The 26,224-nt window shown below is 35.2% G+C and overlaps 1 protein-coding gene across 1 annotated transcript in view; it reads left to right on the forward strand.

Moving 5' to 3' along the window:
* Positions 1–121: 121 nt before the first annotated feature.
* LOC121380872 (GATOR complex protein MIOS-like) overlaps positions 122–26,224 on the forward strand; it is a 36,247-nt gene continuing 10,144 nt past the window's right edge. Inside the window, exons 1-22 of the mRNA XM_041509877.1 lie at positions 122–209; positions 1,456–1,611; positions 2,608–2,675; positions 3,517–3,596; positions 4,663–4,712; positions 6,169–6,233; positions 7,222–7,363; positions 7,786–7,890; positions 8,264–8,358; positions 10,192–10,233; positions 11,094–11,149; positions 12,521–12,594; positions 13,167–13,211; positions 16,209–16,327; positions 17,510–17,644; positions 18,264–18,339; positions 19,269–19,482; positions 20,205–20,279; positions 20,804–20,910; positions 22,354–22,523; positions 23,373–23,438; positions 23,852–23,924. Of these exons, the coding sequence (XP_041365811.1) occupies positions 1,482–1,611; positions 2,608–2,675; positions 3,517–3,596; positions 4,663–4,712; positions 6,169–6,233; positions 7,222–7,363; positions 7,786–7,890; positions 8,264–8,358; positions 10,192–10,233; positions 11,094–11,149; positions 12,521–12,594; positions 13,167–13,211; positions 16,209–16,327; positions 17,510–17,644; positions 18,264–18,339; positions 19,269–19,482; positions 20,205–20,279; positions 20,804–20,910; positions 22,354–22,523; positions 23,373–23,438; positions 23,852–23,924 (1,987 nt within the window). The 5' untranslated portion in view covers positions 122–209; positions 1,456–1,481. The remainder of the gene's footprint in view (positions 210–1,455; positions 1,612–2,607; positions 2,676–3,516; positions 3,597–4,662; positions 4,713–6,168; positions 6,234–7,221; positions 7,364–7,785; positions 7,891–8,263; positions 8,359–10,191; positions 10,234–11,093; positions 11,150–12,520; positions 12,595–13,166; positions 13,212–16,208; positions 16,328–17,509; positions 17,645–18,263; positions 18,340–19,268; positions 19,483–20,204; positions 20,280–20,803; positions 20,911–22,353; positions 22,524–23,372; positions 23,439–23,851; positions 23,925–26,224) is intronic.

Here is a 26,224-nt window from a genome sequence, read left to right on the forward strand (position 1 = left end):
ACAATTTTAATTTGAAAAATATGTGTCCGTACGATCAGTTTATTCAGTATTTTAACAACAAATTACACTGGTTTCTAAATATTACACTACGCTACACGTGTTAGAAAATATGAAGTAGAAGACCAGTCCTAAAGGAGTCAAATGTTTAGAATTGTAGCTTTTCTAATGTTGTTTTTAATTAATGGAATCTGAGTATTCTCCTTGTAAATGTATATATATATATATTTATAGTTATTATTTTGTTATGAATTTTGGTTTTGCTGTTATGGTTTAGCCATGCATCATTGCATTTCGTTCACTGTGTCATTGCATGTTGATCATGATGTAACTTGTATGATACAAGTTACATCATGATCAACATACAATGACACAATGAACTAAATAATGTATGGTCATCCTCCCTAACAGTGTTATGCTTTAAACACCGTTTTGTTTGTTTTGTCGTGCACGGTTTGTGCAGACCACATCAGATTAGTTGTCGTCTGCTTCTCATTCATTTGTGAGGTTTTTCGTTACAGTTCGGCAACATTTTTATTGATAATAAAGTTCAGACCAGTAAAAATTCAAATACAAAATATAATCTTGCTTGCAAAATGAGCCATTTTTTACCGAATATCAGCACAAGTCACTGAGATTTTATCAGTATTAAGAAGTCAATGTCACCGTAATATTCTGAACCTAATCAGATTTCAAAAACGAAATTGCACAAGAGATGTCAAGACCCCAACTTGTTTAGTGTCATAACTCACTTGGCAACCTGTCGCCATATGTTGGACAGAGTTTTTACTTTGGCACCAGACTGTATCCTTGACTGAATCAGCCTATTAACAGGAAATGGTTTATGTGCACACACACTGTAATATACAAATTTTAAAAATGAAATAATGTTTTACCTTGTTCAGTTTATTATCAAAATCAACCAACAAATGTTAATACTCATGTCAGTTTCTGTTGTGAAGAGATTGAAGTCTAATGTTGACATTCTTCAGATAGACCCGTAAACCGGGCTATATACATGACATTGTGTATTGTTTTCCAAAGTGACATGTTACACTGTGTGCTGTGACCAGTCAAGCATTGTTAATCCTTGACCACATTCATTTCGGTACTTAATAATAACACATTTTTAATTAATTAATGCAACTGTTTTGCATCAATTTTATTACCGGAAGTAGAATTTTATTTCAAAATGTTACGATTAGAACAGAGTGACTGGCAAAACATCACTTCTACTTTTTCAATTCTAAATTAGGGTCTGCAAAACTTTACAAATCCCTAAAAACATTAATTTGACTAAGTTGTTTTTGTTCATACTATAAATTACTTGCTATGTTTACGCTAGTTTATATTTCTTTGCAATGTTGGGCAAGTCTGTATATATAGCTAATTGTTTGAATTATACTTGTTTCCTTCAATATATTTTGCATGATTGTAATGGAAATACATTTTTTTAAGGTTCATTGGAGTCAATCTGAAGCAGAATGAGTAGCGTCCGGTTTGACATACTTTGGTCTCCAACAGATGAGCACCACTTCATAAGATATGGAACAACTATTGAATTATATCAAGTGATTCAACAGGCAGAGATAAATTCATTCCAAAGTGGAAAAGGTATAGAACACCCTACACCCCCCCCCCACCCCCACCCCCCTACCCCCATTTATTAGGTCACCTGAGCCAAAGGCTTGAGTGATCTATTTCAATCCGTTTTCATCCATAGTTTACTATAGTTGTATAGAGAAATGCATTAAAACTGATTTCTTCAACATCTTCTCCAAAACTACTTGACCAAATTCAAGCAAGTTTTGTTTGAAGCTTCCTTAGCACATGGAGAAACAAATTTATGAATTAGGTCATTCTGACCTCCCCACCAAAAAAAACAACAATTTATTTTTATTTTGTCTTTTGTTTTGATTATTACTGATATTAGTTAATAACCAATCAGTTGTTTTAAACTGATAATTAAATGTTTTCAGTATTTTTAGTTCCCTACTGGTCTAATTGGAGGGGACTATGGATTTCATTTCTGTCCGTCCATCCGCCTGTCCCACATAGAGTTTTCCGGATGTTTTTTTTTAGAATGCCTTGAGATATTGAGCTGAAAGTTTTTGTATAGCTTTATCATGTACTGTTACAGATCAAGTCTGACTGATGGAGATTACCCATTTTTGATGGAGTTATGGCCCTTGAACTTAAGAGATGTGAAAATGTGTTTTCCAGATTTGTGTTTCAGAAGGCCTATATATATTGACCTGAAATTTACTATATAGCTTTGTAATGTACTGTTACAGATCAGGTTTGACATTCATGGCGATTTTCCAATTTTTGATGGAGTTATGGCCCTTGAACTTAGGATATGTAAAACATTTGTTTTTCGGTCTTTTGTTTTACAATGCCATGAAGATATTGAGATGAAATTTTTTATATTTCTTTATCATGTACTGTTACTGATCAAGTTTATCTTTCATGGTGATTTACCCACTTTTCACAAAGTGTAATTTAGGAGATAAAAAACATTGTTGGGTTCGGTAGGGGACATGTATTGCTCTAGCAGTACTCTCATAATTAATGCTTTTTAAAAATAATACAATTTATTAAATTTTTCAGCCATTAAGATCTCGGATGAAACATATGCTGTTAATGTGGCTACAAACTCCGACATCCATTTTGTTAAGGTAAGTATTAAACAATGAGTGGTGTTGGAGGAATCTAGCTCAGTAGGTAGAGTGCTTGCCTCAGGTGCTTTGGTTGTTGGATTGAACTTGCTAGGTGGACCCATTTTCTGATTGGTATTTTTCCTTTCCCAACCAGTGTCCCATGATAGGTTATGGTATTTGCTGTCATGTCTGTGGGAAAGTGCATATAAAAGATCCCTTGCAGCTAATGGAAAAGAGTAGTGGGCTTCCTCTAAGACTAATAATTATGTCAGAATTATTAACTGTTTGATATCCAATAGCTAATGATTAATAAATCTGTGTGTTCTAGAGGTTATTAATCAAAACAAACTTTTAACTTTTAATTAAACCATAACAAACTACTGTTAACATTAATAAAGGGGAAATTTATTCTTGTTGCAGTATCAATGTCGATGTCATTCAGAGATTCAATATATATGAAAGAATACATCTGTAAATTTTTAAATTAAAACATTCCACATTGTTCAAGGAACAGTGATTATTTCAAATAACTTGTCATTTTCATTTTAACTCCAGCTGGAAACAGCTTTACATTCCTGAAAGTATAAATAAAAACAATTCCCTAAATTAGTATAATTATTAACTATTTTGATCTCAGCACCTTAGTGCATTTGTATTTTGTTGTGGAAATGGTGAACATTATGCTCATTTCTGAATATTTTACAAATAAATGGACAGTTATTTGTGGTGTAATGAAAACAAACTTTAATAATTGTGTAAATAGGCAGATGTTTCCAGCTTGGTGAATATTTAAAAAAAAAAATATTTACATAAAACATATACCGGTACATGTATTTTAATATCAACTTGTTTATTTTAGTCTGTAGCTTGGTGTCCCCACCTAGAACCAAAACATCTGTTGGCCGTTGGTCAAACAAATGGAAGAGTTGTACTCACAAGGTAAAGTAATTATACAATTTTTATTTTCAATAGAAATAATCATATTGATGTATTTATGTTTGTTTGACACCTAATAGCCGATCTATATTTTTTTGGTGGGGTGTCGTTAAACCATTTATTCATTCATTCATTCATTCATTTATTTTCAATAGAAATAATCATATTGATGTATTTACGTTTGTTTGACACCCAATAGCCGAGCGCTATTGTTCTGTTGCGGTGTCGTTAAACCATTTATTCATTCGTTCGTTCATTCATTCATTAATTCATTTATTTTCATTAGAAATAATCATATTGATGTACTTACCTTTCTTTGACACCCAATAGCCGATCTCTATTGTTGTGCTGGGCTGTCGTTAAACCATTTCATTCATTCATTCATTCATTTATTTTCAATAGAAATAATCATATTGATGTATTTACATTTGTTTGACACCTAATAGCTGATCTCTATTGTTCTGCTGGGGTGTCATTAAACCATTCATTCATTCATTCATTCATTCATTCATTCATTCATTCAATCATATCCTCGAGATAGCTTGAGCTGAGATAATGTTGAGTGACTGGATTTTTTGGTATTACTGGAATGAATGTGTCTGAGAACCAAACAACTAAATAATGCTTGATTGGTCACAGGAAATGACCTGACATGCATTTATGTTCAGTCTCATGCCCAAATAAAGAAAAGATCTGACAAGATGCTAAGTGAACTTGTGTCTTGATGTCTGTTGTGTGATCTTGGTTTTTGGAATCTGATTAGGTCAAAAATATTACATCATCTTAGACTTATCACTACTGCTAATAATTCTCATTCATCAGAATTGGATACAATATTTAAGAGAACCATTTATAATAATAGTTTAGTTTGTATGACGAATACTTGTATATTATTCATTATTTTTCACTTTCAAACAATTTGTTTTGCTCTTGATTACTTCAGTTGGGATGTGATATGCAATTTGTGCCACATCAATTTTTCTCATTAGATGCATTGTCATAGTGTTTTTCCACTTTAAGCCTGTGTTTCTGGTGGAATTGTAATTTTGTGTGTTGTTTGCCTTTTCAGTTTCAATAATATTGGTAGTCCTCGCAGTGAACTTATTGGCAAAGAATTTAGTGAGTTTGTGGTTTCTTACCAAACATTCACACCTTCATTAACATGTATACAAACAAACACACACACATGCACACGCACATGCACACACACACAACACACACACACACACACAACACACGCACATGCACACGCACACACACAACACACACATACCCACAACAGACACATACACACAAATACACACAACACACACACATGCATGCAAACACACAACACACACACATGCATGCACACACGACACACACACACACACACATACTTAATATAAAAATGTAAATTGTTCAATCACCACCTTAATGTTTTAACTTTAGAACGTTCTTTCGATTAATCTTTGTTTAAAGCTTGAATTTTGAAGTAGTATCTCTTTAAAGGAGGAATCTTGCTAATAGTTAGATTATTTTTATTTCGTACCGTATGTACAATGCATTGTTTGATATCCATTTAATGCCATGGTATAAACATGATTCATTCAAACAACAGTGTGACACATGCTTACACCCAATAAAGGTTCAAGCACAAATGTTTTGGGCATATGCTCCAAACTCACTTAAAAATCTGTCAATCACAGAAAAAAACAAGATTGATTTAAAAATATTTTCTATTGATACTCTGTAAAACCCATAACAGTTGTGTCAGTGTTACGTTCAGTCAAAAAAAATCTTTTATATTAGGAGTGTTTCTGCCTTACTTAATTATTATTTGGTGTTAGTGCATAACTGTGAACCATTTGAATAGCAAACTTGTTTTAGAATATTGCCTGCTGCAGCTACACTTCAGAGTTTTGCATATCTTGTTTTAGAATATTGCCTGCTGCAGCTACACTTCAGAGTTTTGCATAACTTGTTTTAGAATATTGCCTGCTGCAGCTACACTTCAGAGTTTTGCATATCTTGTTTTAGAATATTGCCTGCTGCAGCTACACTTCAGAGTTTTGCATAACTTGTTTTAGAATATTGCCTGCTGCAGCTACACTTCAGAGTTTTGCATATCTTGTTTTAGAATATTGCCTGCTGCAGCTACACTTCAGAGTTTTGCATAACTTGTTTTAGAATATTGCCTGCTGCAGCTACACTTCAGAGTTTTGCATAACTTGTTTTAGAATATTGCCTGCTGCAGCTACACTTCAGAGTTTTGCATATCTTGTTTTAGAATATTGCCTGCTGCAGCTACACTTCAGAGTTTTGCATACTTGTTTTAGAATATTGCCTGCTGCAGCTACACTTCAGAGTTTTGCATATCTTGTTATTTTTTTCACACACTTGTCTCTTATATAAAAAAAAAACATGTTTGATTTTATTTTATTTTTTACTTTCATTTATTGGTTTATGAATCCACACTCCCTAACATCTAGCAATCTGTAGAAATCAGATCATTTTATCAGTGCCATGTTCATTTAAGATAATCCATTATATTAGAAGTATGTTTGTGCCTTATTTATTGTTCGATTGTTTGCAGTGCACAATGTGAAACATTCCAGGCAATGCAGCTATCTCTGCTGGAATCCACTGGAAACCAGTTTGGTAGGTCAATTATTTCATTTTGCTAAAACAAATTGTCATGCATTTTCAAGAATAGCGAAACTGTTTTAGAATATTCTTTACTGCAGCTAAGCATCAAACGTTTGCAGGTGGTGTTAAGCAAACACATGTACGTATCTTGTTCTTTTTTTTCACACACTTCTAATTTTATAACAACAAAAGAAAGTAATTTACCGTAATATACTTTAAAAGTTTGCATATTGGGTGCCACTAATTTTATTTTATCAAACTAGAAGGTGTTAATTTGTCTTCATAATGTTTCTCTTTTTACCGTGAGTATGTACATATAATACTTAAAGGAAGGGCCTAGACGTGACACAATGGTAAAGTGCTCACCTAATGTGTGGACTCTTGGGGCTGTTACTTCTTCCAGCCAGTGCACCATGACTGGTTTGTCAAAAGCCATGGTATGTCTGTCTTATCTATGGGATGGAAAGAAAGGAAAGGAAGTGTTTTATTTACTGACACACTCAACACATTTTATTTATGGTTATATGGCATCGGACATATGGTTAAGGACCACACAGATATTGAGGGAGGAAACCCGCTGTCACCACTTCGTGGGCTACGTTTTTCGATTAGCAGTAAGGCATCTTTTATATGCACCATCCCATAGACAGGATAGCACATACCACAGCCTTTGATGTACCAGTCGTGGTGCACTGGCTGCAATGAGAAATATCTACGGGATGGTGCATATAAAAGATTCCATGCTACTAATGGAAAAAGATAGCAAGTTTCCTGTTTAAGACTAAATATCAGAATTACCAAATGTTTGATATCCAATAGCCAATGATTAATAAATGTGTGTGCTCTAGTGGTGTTGTTAAACAGAACAAACTTTTACCTTTAGTTAAAGCTTGTCATTGATGGTTAGTGCTTTTTTATTCAATTTTTTTGGCTTTTTAAACAATTCTATGTGGGTTGTAGCTTAGTGTCTCTAGCCTGAACTGGCACTGTTTTGTTTCAGCTGGCTGAAGGTTTCAACGAGAAGTATCGGAACGACCCGTGCGTGATGGTGTGGGATGTTACAAGCTCCAGTGAGATCCTCACATCCAGGACTAGCACCACCAGTGAAGGTGGAACAATTACAAGACCGGCGTACGAAATAGGTGTAGTTTCTTTTACAGACTTCCGTATAATTTACAACTGACTTATTTACATTAGCCTTCATGTGACAGCCAGTGTTTTGTGTTTTAAGTGTTGCTGAACATTTATTTGTTCATTCATTCATTCATTCATTTATTTAAATTATTTTTTAATCTTTGAAAGTTAAGAGGGCAACATTTGCAATATGACAAAACTAATAGTTTTCAGCAGGATGTTATTGATAATTGACTGGAAATTATATGTAACTTAATGTTGTTGTTTTTTAAGTTATACATCAAACTTTAAAACAAATAATTATGAGAATGATGTTAATAATTGATTTTAAAAGTGAGAATGTGTACCGTTTATAATTGTTGGGAAATTCTGTTTCAGGAAATATTTACCGTATAATTTTCCATATTGCTAATTAGTGTTGTATGTTTAGGTTCAGGTACCGGTGACACTAGTTCTTCCTTCAGCTGGTTCGGAGATGGGAAGACTCTTGTTACGGGAATGAACAACAGACAGCTTAGAGTTTACGATCTCCGTGGTAACTATTTTATCAGCTATAGCCTTCCTGTAAAAGTTAAAATTGTACCAGTACCTATCAGTATTAAGTCTGGTGACCTAGCTCCAGACGGGCCAGTAAACAAAAACATCACTAATAAAGCAGCAAGTGTTATTCTAGTCGGTTATTTTCTCTGCTTGACTAGATGATTGTTGTCTGTTTTGTACAATTTGTATTCATGTATTTTGAGTGATATGAGTAAAGCCGAGTGTGTTAGTATATGAGTATCCAATGTATTTTAATTTACAGATTTAACAAATCCTCGTCTTTGAAGCCATCATAAGAGTGTTGACAGTTTTAGTGATGGGAGTAAAGCAAGGTTTACCAGTATTATGAGATATGTTTTAATTTACAGATTTAACAAATCCTCGTCTTTTAAGCCATCATAAGAGTGTGTACGGCGTTTGTGTTGACAGTCTGGGTGATCGTATGTTGGCATCATTTGGAGAGGTAAATATACTGCTTCACAACACAAACACAACCATTTTAAAGCAATTCTAATATAACCACTCAAATGATATTTCAGTATTTTAGTGGGGTTTTTTTTTTATGAAATGACACTTATTAGCTGGAAATTGGTAAATAATATTTTTTTTTAATTCTGAAAATGGTACTAGAATATTGTACTTGACTTATTTTGATGTTTCTTTTTAGATGGTAGTTGTGACATTTGTGTATGCCCCTCCCATATAGTTTCTTGTGCCAGAGTATATTTAAACAATTTTTCATACATATATAAAGGTTATTACCAGAGTGTTTTCCTGTGTCGTCAATATCACATAATATTATTAGGAATAAAACTTATATTATGTGAGCCTCTGGTGAGCATAATACATTATTTTGTATTCCTAATATATGATATTGACGATATCTAAACACATAAAGTGAATAATCTCTTTGTCATATAATCTCAATCTTAAAGGGACACGCCCTAGTTACGGCTATTTGTTAACCATTACGGCGTTGTTTTTCACTATTAAACCCCATTTTTTCACAAATAAAATTGCACTTTACTTACATTTTATTATTTAGAATACACATTTCCATTCACCTGAAGTGCTTTTTGGTAATCCTGATGTTTGTAAAACCACGAAATGCATTTTTTGCATTTTTTCACAAGACGTTCTGTCGAGAAAAAAAGTTTAGCAAGCGAGGTCCAATCTATTTTTAGAGGAGATATTTCCATTTCAATGTCACAGACGTTGGTATATTACGTGACCATTATCATTTTGGTTCGGTTTGTTTTCTCATGCACAGTTCGCGCAATCAACATCCAATTTGTTGTTGTTCATTTGTGAGATTTTTCTTCACAGTTCGTGAACATTTTCAGTAACAATAAAGTTCAGACAAGTAAGTGTCTCAATACAAAACGTTACAAACCCTTAAAACCAATAATTTTGCTAAGTCTTACGATATCTGGAGATGGGATACAACCAGGACAGAACAGTTGGAACATGTCCAGGAGAGGTGAAATGAACGCACCCCAAGTCTGTTAAATTTGTCGTGACGTAGGCATTGTTGTGCTTCGAGCGACATCTACCGGTGACATCAGAATACTAACTTTCAAAATTATTTCAAGCAATTGGGACATGGGGATTCCCATGGTATTTATCGATATAAAACCAGCTTTTTCACTCCATTTGATAAAAACGTGATCTAAGTGTGTTACAGGTTTGTAGATTAACCAAATTATAATTTATTTTCGCTGGATGGAACTAGGGTGTGCGGCTTTAAAGGGACATTCCTGAGTTTGCTGCAATTTGTAAGATGTTATCGACTAACAGATTAATATATTTAATATGTAAGTTTAATCGTAGAAATATTTTATTAGTCGGAAACATCTTACAATGCAGCAAACTCTGAAATGTCCCTTTAATACATCATGTTTTTGTAAACTGTACACACAACTTTAATTCCAGTTCACCATTACTAGACATTCAAATGACATAAGAATATGTGGCGCAGTGTCAAACTTGAATGACGTCATTTTGAATATCCTTGTATGAAAATAAACTAGTGTTTAATGTTTTTTGTTTTCTGAATGCTGGACAGTTTTCAGTGTAAGGTTGCTATTTAAATGTTCACTATGAATGCGTATGTCAATTATGGAGTGTCACCGTAGTGCATTTGCTTAAATGTCAGTAAACATAGTGCAGTGATCTCGATTGAATTATATCTAATTTGCAAAGTTATCAAATTCTGAAAGTATGTGATCTGAAAAATATCACATGCTTTGATTACACTGGATGTGCTAGCTAAACTAATTTATTTTCTTTTTTTCAGAATCAAGTAGCAATTTGGGATCTTAGAAGTTTTGAGAAACCTGTATCCTTCTGTTAGAACTACAAAAAGAATATTATATACACATAGGATTTAATACGCTTATAAGATCCAAATGTATTTTATTTTCATGACCTCTTGTCTATTATGCATTTTATGCCCACAAATGAAGACAAAAGTAAGATGTACAAAACATGATTGGAACCAGATGTTAGACAACATGGAAAATTCTATCCTTATTGGCTGTTGGAGCGGGCAGATCAAGTGGCCTTAAGGTGGATGTTGTGGGGAAGAGGCATAATAGTTGAAAGGATCAGGTTACATTTGTCTCAAAAGAGGATTCGTGATTGATCTAGGATCGATCCCCGTTGGTGGACCCATTGGGCTATTTCTCATTCCAGCCAGTGCTCCACATCTGGTGTAACAAAGGCCATGGTATGTACTACCCTGTCTGTGGGATGGTGTATATAAAATATCCCTTGCTGCTAATTGAAAAGAGCTGGCCATGAAATGGCAACAGCGGGTTTCCTCTCTCAATATCTGTGTGGACCTTAACCATATTTCCGACACTATATAACTGTAAAAAAAATGTGTTGTGTGTGTCATTAAATAAAACATTTCCTTCCTTCCTTCAAAAGAGGATTTCAAAATATTAATTTTTACTCAAAACTATTTTTAATCATGAGAAATGAATATAAGCTATTTTCCTTCAGTAATGAAAAATTTTAACATCCTTTATCAAGTTTAAGCAGTACAGTAAATAATAGTAACTTAAAGATATAACATTTAATGTATTATTCCTTAAATAATAGTAACTTAAAGATATAACATTTAATGTATTATTCCTTGAAGCTAGTAATTATGATAATTGAATACCTCTTATGCAGTATTTTCCTTAAGTTAAGATCCTTACATTGCCTGAAGCGAAGAATGTCATCAAAATTAGTTGGTGTCCTACCAGGTTAGTATATATGTGGTCAAAACTTGAAATACATGTTTAGTCTGTACCTGGAAGAAAATAGTGTGAGTATGTATCATCACCAGTTTCTACCTGATAAAGAACTCGGTACACTAATCTTTGACAAAGATCACTTCAAATTCAGTGGTGGTTTTTCCCTCACAGAATTAAGCAACGGCAAAATATTTATGTTTATCTGCTTTACTGTTTAACCGTTTAAAGATTTTAAAAATGTATATTTTAATTAATGTTTTAAAAATAATGTTTGTTAGAAATTGTGTTAATACTTTATAATAGATGCAACTAACATCCCAAATAGCTGCAGTCCATTAAATTCCTAATATTTTTGTAGCAACAAATACCCCATAATTCCCAAGTAAGTAGAATGAATGAATGAATGTTTAACAACACCCCGGCATGAAAAATACATCGGCTATTGGGTGTCAAACTATGGTAATGCAAACAAATAAAGTGATGATCAACATCAATATAAAAAGATTTAAATAAAAACACAGTGTAAAGAACTGTGCAAAAATACAATTATCACAGATAGATACTGACTTTTACTAAAAATCTTAATTGTATCCCGAAGAAAACAAGGGGATTTGTGCTGTATTGGCCATTCTCAAAGAGAATGTTACACCCTTGCACCACAGTGAGGTTACAGCACATCCAGGGGTCAAGTAAATAGGACATCTTTCTCGCTCTCTCTCTCTCTCTCTCTCTCTCTGTCTCTCTCTTAATATAATTCTAATTTGTACATCAAATTATTTAATCAAAATAAACAAAAATTCTGGCTTTTTTAAAATTCATAATTGGTGAGTGGGACAGCTAGCCCTACTGGCTCACGTAGCTTTGAAGTAGACTTGATAGTTCAATGTACAAGTATTTACCTTTGAAGAAGACTTGATAGTTCAATGTACAAGTATTTACCTTTGAAGTAGACTTGATAGTTCAATGTACAAGTATTTACCTTTGAAGTAGACTTGATAGTTCAATGTACAAGTATTTACCTTTGAAGTAGACTTGATAGTTCAATGTACAAGTATTTACCTTTGAAGTAGACTTGATAGTTCAATGTACAAGTATTTACCTTTGAAGTAGACTTGATAGTTCAATGTACAAGTATTTACCTTTGTAAAAGCCAACATACCGTCATTATCAATTATATTTTTGAGTCGGGACAACCTGGGAGGATAAAACCAAACAATAATCATTAATATATTAATGTTAATCCAATATTGGAACCACCCCTTTACTAAGACCAGTTTTAATGAGACCCACAACTCGTCATAATAGCAGATTTTCACTGTATAATATATAGTAACAGGTTTTTCACAGAAACCGGTACAATGGAGAGATGTTTAATTTCAGACAGGGGATGCTGTCCGTGCTGGTCAAAGACAGCAATGTGATAAAGATGTACGATATACGACATTCGGTTTTTGGTACGTTTGCTTTTTTCATTACACAAACAGTTAAAACAATATTTTGCATGTTATTATTAAAGAAAAGATGTCAGAAATCTGTAAGTTTGAGGGATGGGGGGGGGGGGGGGGGGAGGGGTGGTTTGCATTGCTTTCCAAAATTGGCTCAGACCCCATTTCCCACTGCAGACTAAAATAATTTAAAATGGTGGAAATATTATAAAGAAAGTTGTTTGGTATAACACTATCCTGATGTGCAATCTAGGATTGAATCCTGTCGGTGGGACCATTGGGTATGTCATGTTCCAGCCAGTGCTCCACAACTAGTGTAACAAAGACCGTGGTATGTACAGTTCTGTCAGTGGGATGGTGTATATAAAAGATCCCTTGCTGTAATAAAAAGAATGAAGTGGAAGCACCTAGTTTCCTCTCATTATATGTGTGGTTCTTAACCATTAGTCCGATGTCATATAACTGTAAATAAAAAGGTGCTCCGTGCATTATTAAATAAAACATTTGTTCCATTTTGTCTCCCAATATTTGATCAAACCTCCTTTTCTCCTGTTTGTTAAACAGTTTATTTCTTTCTGCAGGTTCTGATGTCACTGAGCCAGTACTCATTGAAAGAAATATACAGTGTGAGTATTGTAGATGAACAGTATATTTACTTGCATATATCATATGTGCGGTCAGTCTGGGATCGATCCCTGTCGGTGGGCCCATTGGGCTATTTCTCGCTTCAGCCAATGCATCACCACTGATATAACAAAGGGCGTGGGATGTGTTGTCCTGTCTGTGGAATGGTGCATATAAAAGATCCCTTGCTGCTAATCGAAAAGAGTAGCTTATGAAGTGGCGACAGCAGGTTTCCTCTCAATATATGTGTGGTCCTTAACCATATGTCCGACGCCATATAACAGTAAATAAACTTGTTAAGTGCGTCGTTATATAAAACATTTCCTTCCTTTTATATCACACACATGCTATGTCTAACTTCGTGATCTAGTAGGTTTATTCTCTATTTTCCCTATCTTGTATCCATTAGCTCTGTTCTGTTTACATGTTGGGTGAGGGATTTCCCCCATCTCGTGTCCACTAGTCCTGTTCTGTTTATATGTTGGGTGAGGGATTTCCCCCATCTCGTGTCCACTAGCCCTGTTCTGTTTATATATTGGGTCAGGGATTTCCCCCATCTCATGTCCACTAGCCCTGTTCTGTTTATATGTTGGGTCAGGGATAGAGAGTACTCTACATAACAGTTTGTCAATTTTCAACAGCCAAATGGCCACCGAGTACTGTGTCTTAAATACACACATTTTCCTAAATATGATGCTACAGACCTTTAGGTTGATCCTTTTCATGTTTATTCATATCTGGTGAATATCGCAAACACTACAAGAAGAAACCCAACACTCCTCAGTGGCGGATCCAGAAAACCCATTGGGGGGGGGGGGGGGGGGGGGGGGGCAATGACATGAGGCGAAATGCCAAGGTAATTTGGAGGTGGGATTGTAAAACAATAACAAATTAATATATGATAAAATTATAACTGTCGCAAAATGTAGGTGGGGCGGGCCCCTGGGGACCCCCTAGATTTACCTCTGCCCCCTACCTCTGTGCTTCAGATAAGTGTGTCAGATTTTTTGTTCTAGCATTTGTACTAGTGAGAAACATTTTTAAGTTGAATGTTATGAATGGACTCCAGAATAAACTAAAGGAGTGTGGCATCAGATTTAAGAAACTATGTATTTTAGATGCAGTACTTTAATCATTTGAAATTTCGAAATTCACAGGTTTTAACTCTTAAGCACACTTCAGTCCTGACTCAAAAAATATACTATGTTTTTGGTTCAGTGATATAGTACTCACCTGACATTCAGTGAGTTATAGGAATCAATCACCCATTAGTTTCTTCCCTGTCCCAACCCCAGCATTTCCACAACTTGCATATTAAAGGCCATTTTATGTGCTGTCCTGTTCTGTCAGTGGGAGAGTGTATATACAAGCTTCCTTGCTGAATATAAAGATAATATACAACACTGCGTAGTAACATTTCGTCTGTAAATAAGAATTTAAATATTGACCAATCACACTTCACCTTTTATAACGTTAATTGGGAGCATATAAATTCTAAAAATATCGGGCGAGTCTATTTTAGTGGCCGCAGTACAGCGAACCATACCAATATGTATGGGATGGGTTATCAGTCTTCAATTTTACATTAAAAATTATTTATTTATTTATAACAAAACCCCAACTAAATCAGTCTTCTGTTTTACATTACAAATTATTTATTTTATAAAATAAAACATGTTTTAAGGCATTCGTAATTCACACGAAACATGTCGTATACCCTCAGGATAATTCGGAATTTTTTCAAATTATTTTCAAATCACTGCCATGATTCTGCAAGTAAGGTTTTGATTGGTGGACATGAGCTACAACTGGCTGCTGTTAGATCCACATGTAATAGTGGAGCTAATTTTAATTAGATTGAGTCACCACTGTAATACTGTGTGATATATTGCAGCGGTTCATCAGTCCCAATCACCACTATAATACTGTGTGATATATTGTAGAGATTTGTCAGTCCCAGTCACCACTATAATACTGTGTGATATATTGCAGTGTTTAGTCAGTCCCAGTCACCACTATAATACCGTGTGATATATTTGCAGAGGTTTGTCAGTCAGTCAACACTATAATACTGTGTGATATATTAAGCGGTTTGTCAGTCCCAGTCACCACTATAATACTGTGTGTCAGTCCCAGTCACCACTATAATACTATGTGATATATTGTAGTGGTTCGTCAGTCCCAGTCACCACTATAATACCGTGTGATATATTGCAGCGTTTCGTCAGTCCCAATCACCACTATAATACTGTGTGATATATTGCAGCGGTTCATCAGTCCCAATCACCACTATAATACTGTGTGATATATTGTAGAGGTTTGTCAGTCCCAGTCACCACTATAGTACCGTGTGATATATTGTAGAGGTTTGTCAGTCCCAGTCACCACTATAATACCTTGTGATATATTGCAGCGTTTCATCAGTCCCAGTCACCACTATAATGCTGTGATATATTGCAGCGGTTCATCAGTCCCAGTCACCACTATAATACTGTGCGATATATTGCAGTGTTTCGTCAGTCCCAGTCACCACTATAATACTGTGTGATATATTGTAGAGGTTCGTCAGTCCCAGTCACCACTATAATACCGTGTGATATATTGCAGCGTTTCATCAGTCCCAGTCACCACTATAATACTGTGTGATATATTGCAGCGGTTCATCAGTCCCAATCACCACTATAATACTGTGTGATATATTGTAGAGGTTTGTCAGTCCCAGTCACCACTATAATACTGTGTGATATATTGTAGAGGTTTGTCAGTCCCAGTCACCACTATAATACTGTGTGATATATTGCAGCAGTTCATCAGTCCCAATCACCACTATAATACTGTGTGATATATTGTAGAGGTTTGTCAGTCCCAGTCACCACTATAATACTGTGTGATATATTGTAGAGGTTTGTCAGTCCCAGTCACCACTATAATACTGTGTGATATATTGTAGAGGTTTGTCAGTCCCAGTCACCACTATAATACTGTATGATATATTGCAGCATTTCGTCAGTCTGTGGTGTCCTCATTCTGCTGGCATCCATCACAGGAGAATCGCCTGCTGTCTGTCGCCTTCTCCGGGGACCTCCAGGACATCAAGATGTATGAGAGAATCCCACTGGTAGGTTATACTGGTAAAAACTAAGGCTTAAATTGGTTTGTTTTGTCTTGCATTTGGGCTTAATGCACATACTTAAATTGGTTTGTTTTGTCTTGTATTTGGGCTTAATGCACAGACTTAAATTGGTTTGTTTTGTCTTGTATTTGGGCTTAATGCACAGACTTAAATTATTTTGTTTTGTCTTGCATTTGGGCTTAATGCACAGACTTAAATTGTTTTTGTTTTGTCTTGCATTTGGGCTTAATGCACAGACTTGAATTGTTTTGTTTCATCATGGTTTTGAGGTTCAGACAGAGACTTTATTTGTTTTGTTTCATCTTGCTTTTTGGGTAAAAACACAGACATTATTGTTTTGTTTTGCTTTTGAGAATTAATGCACATGTATATTTTAGTATAATATTTTGTCTTGCATTTGGGGTTATTGCAACAGACATTTGTTTTTTCTTGTGTTTGGGGTTAATAATACAAACTAATAGTTTCTACAATGAGTTTTTTGTTTAACACTAAAACAAATGCCACAGCTGTCTTATTCTATTGACATGTGGTTACAGTTGGATTATCAAAAGATGAAAGTGATTTCTGTTACTGTAACATTGTTTTGTTTCATCTTGATTTTGGGGTTAATAACAATACAAACTAATAGTTTCTGCATTGGATTTCTTGCTTAACACTAAAACAATGCTACAGCTATCTTATCGTTAACATATGTTAAACTATGTGGTGAGAAAGTTGGATTATTAAAAGAAGAAAGTGATTTCTGTTATTGTAACATTAAAGGGACATTCCTGAGTTTGCTTCAATTTTTAAGATGTTATCGACTAACAGAGACTTTTTAATGATTGTAATTACATTTCAAATATATTTTTCTGCATAATATATTAGTGGCTGTATATTAAACGTGTTTCTGGTTGTTCTAATATTTGTACTAGGTTAAATTTCATTTTATTTCCTAAAATAAAAAATTTCATATGTACGAAATTATTTGAAGACAAAATCCAGTGTGGGCTTCTTACAAATATTAAGACAACTAGAAACACATTTAATATACAGACACTGATATTCTAAACAACAAAATATATTTAATATGTAAGTTTAATCGCAGAAATATTTTATTAGTCGGAAACATCTTACAATGTAGCAAAGTCAGAAATGTCCCTTTAAAGGTATTGACTTTTATTTCAGGTATGGTCGCCGTCGTTCCATCTTCGTTCAGTGAGCAACAAGTTGTTGGTGGAATTCTGTCATGATAAAAGTAACCATGACAATGACATTTCTCTTGAGATGTTTGGCAGAGTACAGCGTCATTACGGATTTTATGTAAGAAATGGTACTAACTTGAAGTTTAAACTGACCGTGAGTGTGCTCGGTATTGTGATTGGTTAATTCTTTTTCCAGGATCAAATGAAAATAACATCCGGAAAGCTAATGACGTCATTAGCAATTGGAACAGGCGAAGTTGACGATTCAAGGGTCTTCAGTTAAATTGTAGCCAGGTTTTTTTCTCTCAAGAAATACCAAATATACAGTTTATTCCGTAGAAAAATGATTCAGTTTACAATGGACATAACCATATCTAATCTAAAAACTCCATATGGTTATCTCCTAAATAGTTTCAATGTAAGAACCATTAATAACAGATATTGAAATGTTTTTATATTGAAATAAACCACCTGTAATCACTAGAAATTAGATACTATTAATCATTAGAAATATTGTTTATGTAAACAACTACATTTAAGCAGCTGATTCAGAAATGTGCAGATGTGTTATTAGACAAATATTCAAAACCTTGTTATTAAATTACATTTATATTTAGCAATTCCCAGTTTTATATAAAATGATTAACAAATTTATGAAAGCCCATGACAAATGTGAGAAGTGAAATTATCAAGATAAAACAGTTGCATTAGACATATATTTCATTTGTTTGTTTCAGAATGACGACCTCAGTCAAAACATACAAGCTGTAGAAGACAAGCCTCACCTACATGGTCTGTGGCGATGGCTGGCTTGTATCTTTTCAACCAGTGGTAGATTTGGGTGTAGCTCATTGGGTAGAACGTTTGCCTGAGTCATACAGTTAACGACTTTCCCAGGACCCATGCAGTGCTTAGGTCGTAGAATTAAATACCTTTGATGGACTCATTGTGGGGGGTTTTCATTCTAGCCAATTCTCTATAACTGGTATATCAAAGGCTGTGGTAAGTGCTGTCCTGTCTATAGAAAAGTGCATATAAAAGATCCTCTAATGGAAAGCTCGCCGTATCCCCGTACTAAAAGAATCCTTCATATATGTCCATGTTGAACAGGGCTATCCACCCGAGGGTACATAATTTGTTTTCAGGGACGAGGCTTGCCGAGTCCCTGACATCATATTATGTACCCGAGGGTGGAATAGCTCTGTCCCACGTGGATACATAATGGAGGATTATTTTTCTCCCATCCAGTAGATGAAAAACAAGCATTTTGGAAAACGTGAAAAACTTACATTTTGTATTTTTTATCTTACAATAAAATAATCATAACCATTGAAAAGATCATACCCAAAAATGGTTTATACCAAAAGTATACTGAAAGTATATACCAAAAGTATACTGAAAGTATATCCCAAAAATGATAGTATAATTTCATTATGACAGCAGGTTTCCTTATTTTTATGAAATATAAAAAGCTTTTCTTGCGTTATTTTGCCGTTTACCCAATGTTAATATCAGCTCAAACAACATGTAAGACTGATTTATTCCGCAGTGGCTGACGTCATGGAATATGCCTGTTTTGCATGGCTAGGGATGGGAGAAAAAGTTATATTTCAAGACCCTGCACACTTTGTTCAGATGTTTTTGTCCATGGTCATTTTTTTCCCTCTACTATAAGTTTGGCACTAATGGCTCACCACTGATTCTTTTTAACTGTCAGATATATTTTCCTTATCACCGTTCAGCTGTGCAGTGTTTTTCTGGTAATGGTTCTAGAGCCATAGCAATGGCGGGTGATATGAAGCCGGTTAGCAACTCGTGTGTTGGAATCAAAGGTCTTCTCAATCTAAAGAACTGTGACTCTGAGCCATGCAGCGACCTCACGTATGGAACATGGCAGGGCCTGGAAGGAATGTCTAGCTCTCCCAGTCTTCTAAATCAGTATGTCAGTAAGGAACGGTAAGTTATAATTTGGTTATGTTTAACGCTTGTGAAAGTTTTCCAAATATATTGTCCTTACAACTAATTATTTCAGTCTTTGTTAAGTTCTCCCAGTCATCTTAATCAGTATGTTAGTAAGGTAAGGTATCATTTTTCTTTTTTTGAAGACTTTTGAAATATTTCCAAACTGGGGAAAGTTTGGATAATTTTTTTTTTAATTATGAATACAAACGGTTTTACATTGACAAATTGTTAGGGTTTAAAAAATCATGTCTGCATTTTGACAGAATAATATCCCCAAATTATGAAAGAAATATAATTAAAACAATTTTGATTTCATACATGTACTTGAATGAACTGAATTGACAAATGGTCTTATTTGATTATATTAATACTTCTTTAATACCTCTTCAAATCTGTGCTTATCATACTAACCAAGAAATAAATGAGGTGTCTGTTTAAATAGGTGGTCACAAGTTGAAAGCAGTAGGCTCTTGGTAGCTTATTATATAATAATGATATATGACGTTGCAAAGTTAGAACGATTCCATACTTCCACGAATCCAAGATTTTGTGTCGTAAGCTTGAGATCTGGCAGAATCTAAAACACACACATGTATAAACACACCTAATTCAATGTCTGTATATCAACATTTTTAAAAGTAGTGTCATTTATATTTTAATTATGTGCTGTGTGAGGATTATTTTGTACATAGCTAATGAGTAACGTTTTGTTGTAGATCTCGTGCCCTTCAGCTGTGTGGCTGGGTGACAGACGAAGATCAGCTAGTTTCGCTAGATCAGCTGTTGAAACAGTGAGTCTGTTGTATTAACGCTATAATGTACAGGCCTCTCAAACTTGAGGGGGGAAAGGCATGTTTGCAGGGTGGATTTTAGGGGTGTAACACCCACCCAGAGTCTAGATTTCCCCTGCTAAAATGCCTGCACACGTGCCTAGAACAGTTGTTTCATTCACGTATCGTTTTTGCTAATCTAGTTTTATAAAATAAATAAAAATCTATTCATGTATAAAATTTAGAGCATGATTTAAATGGTCGTGCTAAAGCGGAATGGGTTTCCGGAAAAATATTTTTGATATATTACCAATAAATGGTTTATGCCAATTTTCAATACTCAGTCCTGATTTGGTAATCTTAATCTATTTAAAACAAGAGTCATGAACATGTTTTATTTTACATTGCTTTGTACTAGAAAAAAAAAGCAAAACACAATGTAGATAAAGCAGTTTCTTGGCCATCGTCATTGCAACAAAAAAATAATAATGTTTGGTTGGAACTAATATTGTACTTTAATAATGAGACTGTTTTCGGTTTCCAAGGTTACAGGCTGACCATTTGTATGAGAAGGCCGCAGCTCTGGCTCTGTTTAATTTGAGGATGAAGCAAGCTTTGGAAATATTGGGCAATGGAGCAGATACTCACAAAGGTTTTAATTAAATTGTCTATACTTAAATCATCTACCCACTCTATTACAATCTGGAAATATTGGGCAATGGAGCAGATACTCACAAAGGTTTTAATTAAGTTGTCTATACTTAAATCATCTACCCAGTCTATTACAATCTGGAAATATTGGGCAATGGAGCAGATACTCACAAAGGTTTTAATTAAGTTGTCTATACTTAAATCATCTACCCAGTCTATTACAATCTGGAAATATTGGGCAATGGAGCAAATACTCACAAAGGTTTTAATTAAAGTGTCTATACTTAAATCATCTACCCACTCTATTACAATCTGGAAATATTGGGCAGTGGAGCAGATACTCACAAAGGTTTTAATTAAATTGTCTATACTTAAATGATCTACCCACTCTATTGCAATCTGGAAATATTGGGCACTGGAGCAGATACTCACAAATGTTTTTATTAAATTGTCTATACTTAAATCATCTACCCACTCTATTGCACTCTGGAAATATTGGGCAATGGAGCAGATACTCACAAAGGTTTTAATTAAATTGTCTATACTTAAATCATCTACCCATTCTCTTGCACTCTGGAAATATTGGGCAATGGAGCAGATACTCACAAAGGTTTTAATTAAATTGTCTATACTTAAATCATCTACCCATTCTCTTGCACTCTGGAAATATTGGGCAATGGAGCAGATATTCACAAAGGTTTTAATTAAATTGTCTATACTTAAATCATCTACCCACTCTGTTACAGTCTGGAAATATTGGGCAATGGAGCAGATACTCACAAAGGTTTTAATTAAATTGTCTTTACTTAAATCATCTACCCACTCTATTACTTTCTGGAAATGTCGGTCAAGGTGTCCCAATTTATTTTATACAATAGGCCCATGGAGGAGAATGGATTTTAAATTGGTAAATCCAGTAGTAAAGCGCCCACCTGATGCACGGTCAGTCGGGGATGGATCCCTGTTGGTGGGCTCATTGTGCTATTTCTCATTCCAGCCAGTGCACCACTACTGGTATATCAAAGGCTGTGGTATGTGCTGTGCTGTCTGTGGGATGGTGCATACAAAAGATCCCTTGCTATTAATGGAAAAATGTAGCAGATGTCCTCTTTTAGAATTGGTCAAAATTACCAAGTGTTTAATGATTTATAAATCAATGTGCTCTAGTGGTGTTGTTAAACAAAACAAACTTTTTACCCTTGTCTGGGAATAAACCCTCCCCATTATATGCTCGTAATGAGTTGTCTTGGCCCCCTGGGCTTATTTCTGTTCAAATACAGTATTTAGGTCAGAGTGTCTTATTTAGTTTATTTTCCCAGTTATGACCATGCTATATGTTAGTTATTATTTGTGAATATTGTATGTGACTGTTTGATACAGACAGTGCTAATCATTAAAGAGGTGTCACAGGTAGATGTAAATTCTGGGTTTTCTTCTTAATCAGGAAACAAGAATCTGAATGCTGTGGCGATGGCGCTGGCTGGTTACACGGATGAAAAGAACGCGCTGTGGCAGAAAACCTGCAACAATCTGCGTCTACAGTTAACGCATCCGTATCTACGGGCCATGTTCGCATTCCTCGTAGGAGAGAGGGACAGCTACAAAGATGTTCTGGTAAGCAGTTATGTCTAGTAAATATACATAAAGTGAAGAAAGATGTGTTTAAAATTCATACTTTATGTGAAGTTTCAGTTCAAAGTATAATTTTTAGTGATGTATAACATGAGAAAGAAGACATTTTTTAAAGTTATTGTATGATTGGAGGTTGCAGAATCTTATTTTGTACTGAGGTGCATAAATGTGAGAAATAAGACATTAAAAAAAAATCTTGTTTGGTATGAGTTTTCAGAATTGCTGATATGTGTTTAGTAAGACAAGAAGTTCAAGCAGATTCTTTTAAAAAATTGGTTTTGAGTGTTGGTGGAATTGGTGGAATTGGTGAATTTTAATGACATCCCAACACAATTAAAATAATTGATATAAAATTTCCTAATATGAGTTTAATAAATATTACTTGTTCCAAACTATTCCCTTTTATTTTTATGTGTTATGAATCAGGTATGTGTCATTGTATCTGACTTCTTTTAAGTCCCCTACTGGTCTTTCCGGGGGGAGTGGGGGACTATAGGTTTGAACTCTGTCCCTCTGTCTGTCTGTCTCTCTGTCCCACATGTAGTTTTCTGGATTTTTTTTCATGCTTCAAGATGTTGAGCTGAGATTTTGTGTATAGCTTTATCATGTACTGTCACAGATCATGTTTAATGTTCATGGCAATTTACTCATTCTTCACACAGAGTTATGACCCTTGAACTTAGGAGGTACAAAAAATTGTTGGGCCCAGTAGGGAACATGTATTGTTTTAGCAGTACATTCAGAATGGTTGTATATTTCTACTAACCAAGATTCATTATATAATAACAGTTTGTAAAATGAATTAAACTGAATGTATTTCTGTGTTTACAGCACGAGAGAGGTATGGCTGTTCAAGACCGGATTGCGTTTGCTTGTAAATATCTCACGGACAAAAAGGTTTGTTGTAAATGTGAAAAGTTTTAGTCAAAATATTATCACACATAATATACAGCAAGTTGAAGCAAGCTTGTATTTTCATCCGAATTCTTTTTTTGAGTTGCATTTCTTTCATTTGTTTCTTCAATGTGTTAGCAATTTTTCCATATTTTTATTTGGAAAATTTGGGAGAGGTATTAATAAAGTCAGTTCCAGTACTATTGAACTGTAAAAACTTGCTGTGGTTGGGAGCCAGTATTGGGGTGTGAACTCTGTACTTACCAACTATCAGCCGTAAGGCCAATGTCTTGATCACTGTGCCAGAGAGGGTGGTATTTGATGACAAGTAAATATTGTATTAACCATTTACTTGGTTTTGATTTTAATAACAATAAAAAGGTACAGTATATAAATAGTACTGTTTTTATTCACAGCTGTACGACTTTATTGAAGAAATCACGACGGAGCTAAAGCAAGCTGGTGACCTAGATGGACTGCTAGTCACTGGTATGTAAAGCCTAGTTATTACATGTATTCTCATATAGCCTCTCTAACTTTGAATGTGTTCGCTTGATGCCTAGTCTGTCTAGGATCGATCCCCGTCGGTGAACCCATTAGGCTATTTCTCATTCCAGCTAGTGCTCTTGGTTATCATGTTTTCAGAAGCTCAAAACAAATGTCTTGATTTCACCATTTATTAATTTTCAAATTTGTCTGCATTAAATTATGAAATATGTGACTGTATGAAATAGTACAAAACAATATCTGCTTACAAAGGATTCTCCACAACTGGTGTAACAAAGGCTATGGTATGTACTATCCTGTCTGTGGGATGGTGCATATAAAAGATCCCATGCTGCTAATCAAAAAGAGTACATGAAATGGTGACAGCTGGTTTCCTCTCTCAATAGCTGTGTTGTCCTTAACCATGTCTGACTTAATATACAGTCAAACCCGCTTATTTGCATACCCTCATTTTGTGCAATTAACCGGGTTAGTCGATTAACCGATAGAGTACCGACTTTCACTTTGTAACAGCCATCCAACTACAAAGTGGCATGGGAGACAGTCTAGCATAATGCGGTACTTCATACCGGAACTATTACAGTTAACACATGTCACATGCAGTTGGATATATATAAATGTAAAAAAATATATTTATCAATATATATATATATAATTAGCATGACGTTTTTGTTTTAATCTGCCAGACCAGAAATCATTTTTTAAAAAACCAACAACGTCCGTCACTGGGCGACGTTTTCTAAAAACACAAACTGGCATCGTTTTCTAAAAACACAAACTTTGTGCATTAAAAAAAAAAAAAACTGACCATCCACTAGTGTAAATAAAGTGTATTAGCCATGTAGTTAATGAGATAAACTTGAAACAACAGAACCATCAAAAAGTTCACGTTTCATCGGTGCACGTGTTTACAAAATGACGTCAATTTCCGGAATTACCGATTGACCGAATAGAATTACGTGAACTTGTATGAATTTGCTGGTATGGTGTTCTTTCAGGTGACCGGTCAAAACCCCCTCCGGTCAAAACCCCCTTGGTCAAAACCCCCTCGGTCAAAACCCCCTCAGTCAAAACCCCCTTCATGTCAGTCAAAACCCCCTCCAGTCAAAACCCCCTTATTTAGGAAATAATTATAAGAAATGACAAAATAATTAATACCCAAAATATTTATTCACACTTGCATATTATAACATTTGATTGCATAGACTTTTGTATAAGTCATAATCCATTAGATCGCATTTAGATCTATTTCCATCTGATGCAGTGTTCGATGCCTTTGAGAGTATCCTCCATTGACTTAGCACCATCTCGGCGGGCTGTGCACAAATTCAAGAGCTTAGACTGCAATTTGACTGTTTTACGGCGAACACGTTTTGCTGGGGGCTCACCCCTGTTGTCTTGCAGTCTTTTCGCAGACTGTCTATGGCACGCCAGATGGTTGGGTGAGCATGTCCGATAAGCTTGGCAAAGGCATTATTCCAGCCTTCACACACGTTGTTGGTTCGAGATCCATTAGTTAGTGTGATGTCATGGACATTCCAGAGTTCTGGAGAAAATGTTGGAGGCGATCGACGCATCCTGATGGGTGGAACAATGCCGTTTGGTTGTGTTGGTAGCTGGATACGGCGAAACTGACCAGAGACGTATGTGTTATCGAAGTAGTCGATTAGTGGTTCAAGTCCTTCTGGTGTGTTTTCCCTCAAGTATTGGATACCGGACACAACATCACCTGTTGGCAAAAATGCCAAACCATCCAACATGCCACAGAAAAGTTTTACGTCACTGTTCTCCCAATACAAATGTACAAGTCCCAGACTCTGAATCTTCCTCCACGTGCTCTGTGTCAGGTGATAAAAGCAGCCATGACTTCTAGTGTATGGGCCGAACGTTGAACTGACAGCGTTGATGATGGCTAACTCGTAGTCGGTGATCACAGTTGATGGATCTAATTGAAAACCAAGCACCTGACACTTATTCTCGATGGATTGTAACAGTTCTTCATATGTGGATTGGCTCTTGTTTGAGAGAAATGCATAGACACAGCTGATTGATGAATCTCCGAGCGACGCACGAATGACAAACAGTTGATGGAACAGGAGCGGAGCAGAGTTAAATGTTCCACCCATGTACCAGACATCCGAACGAGCCAGATGCGTTAGTCCCTCTTCAGTCGCAAACACTAACATACGGCTGGGCGAATCCACACCATTGTCATAGATCAAAAACATTTGTGGATCATCACCTCCAGTCGTAATCCACTGATCCTCAATGATTAAGTCTTG

This window comes from Gigantopelta aegis, chromosome 9, assembly GCF_016097555.1.
Source record: "Gigantopelta aegis isolate Gae_Host chromosome 9, Gae_host_genome, whole genome shotgun sequence".
NCBI lineage: Eukaryota > Metazoa > Mollusca > Gastropoda > Neomphalida > Peltospiridae > Gigantopelta > Gigantopelta aegis.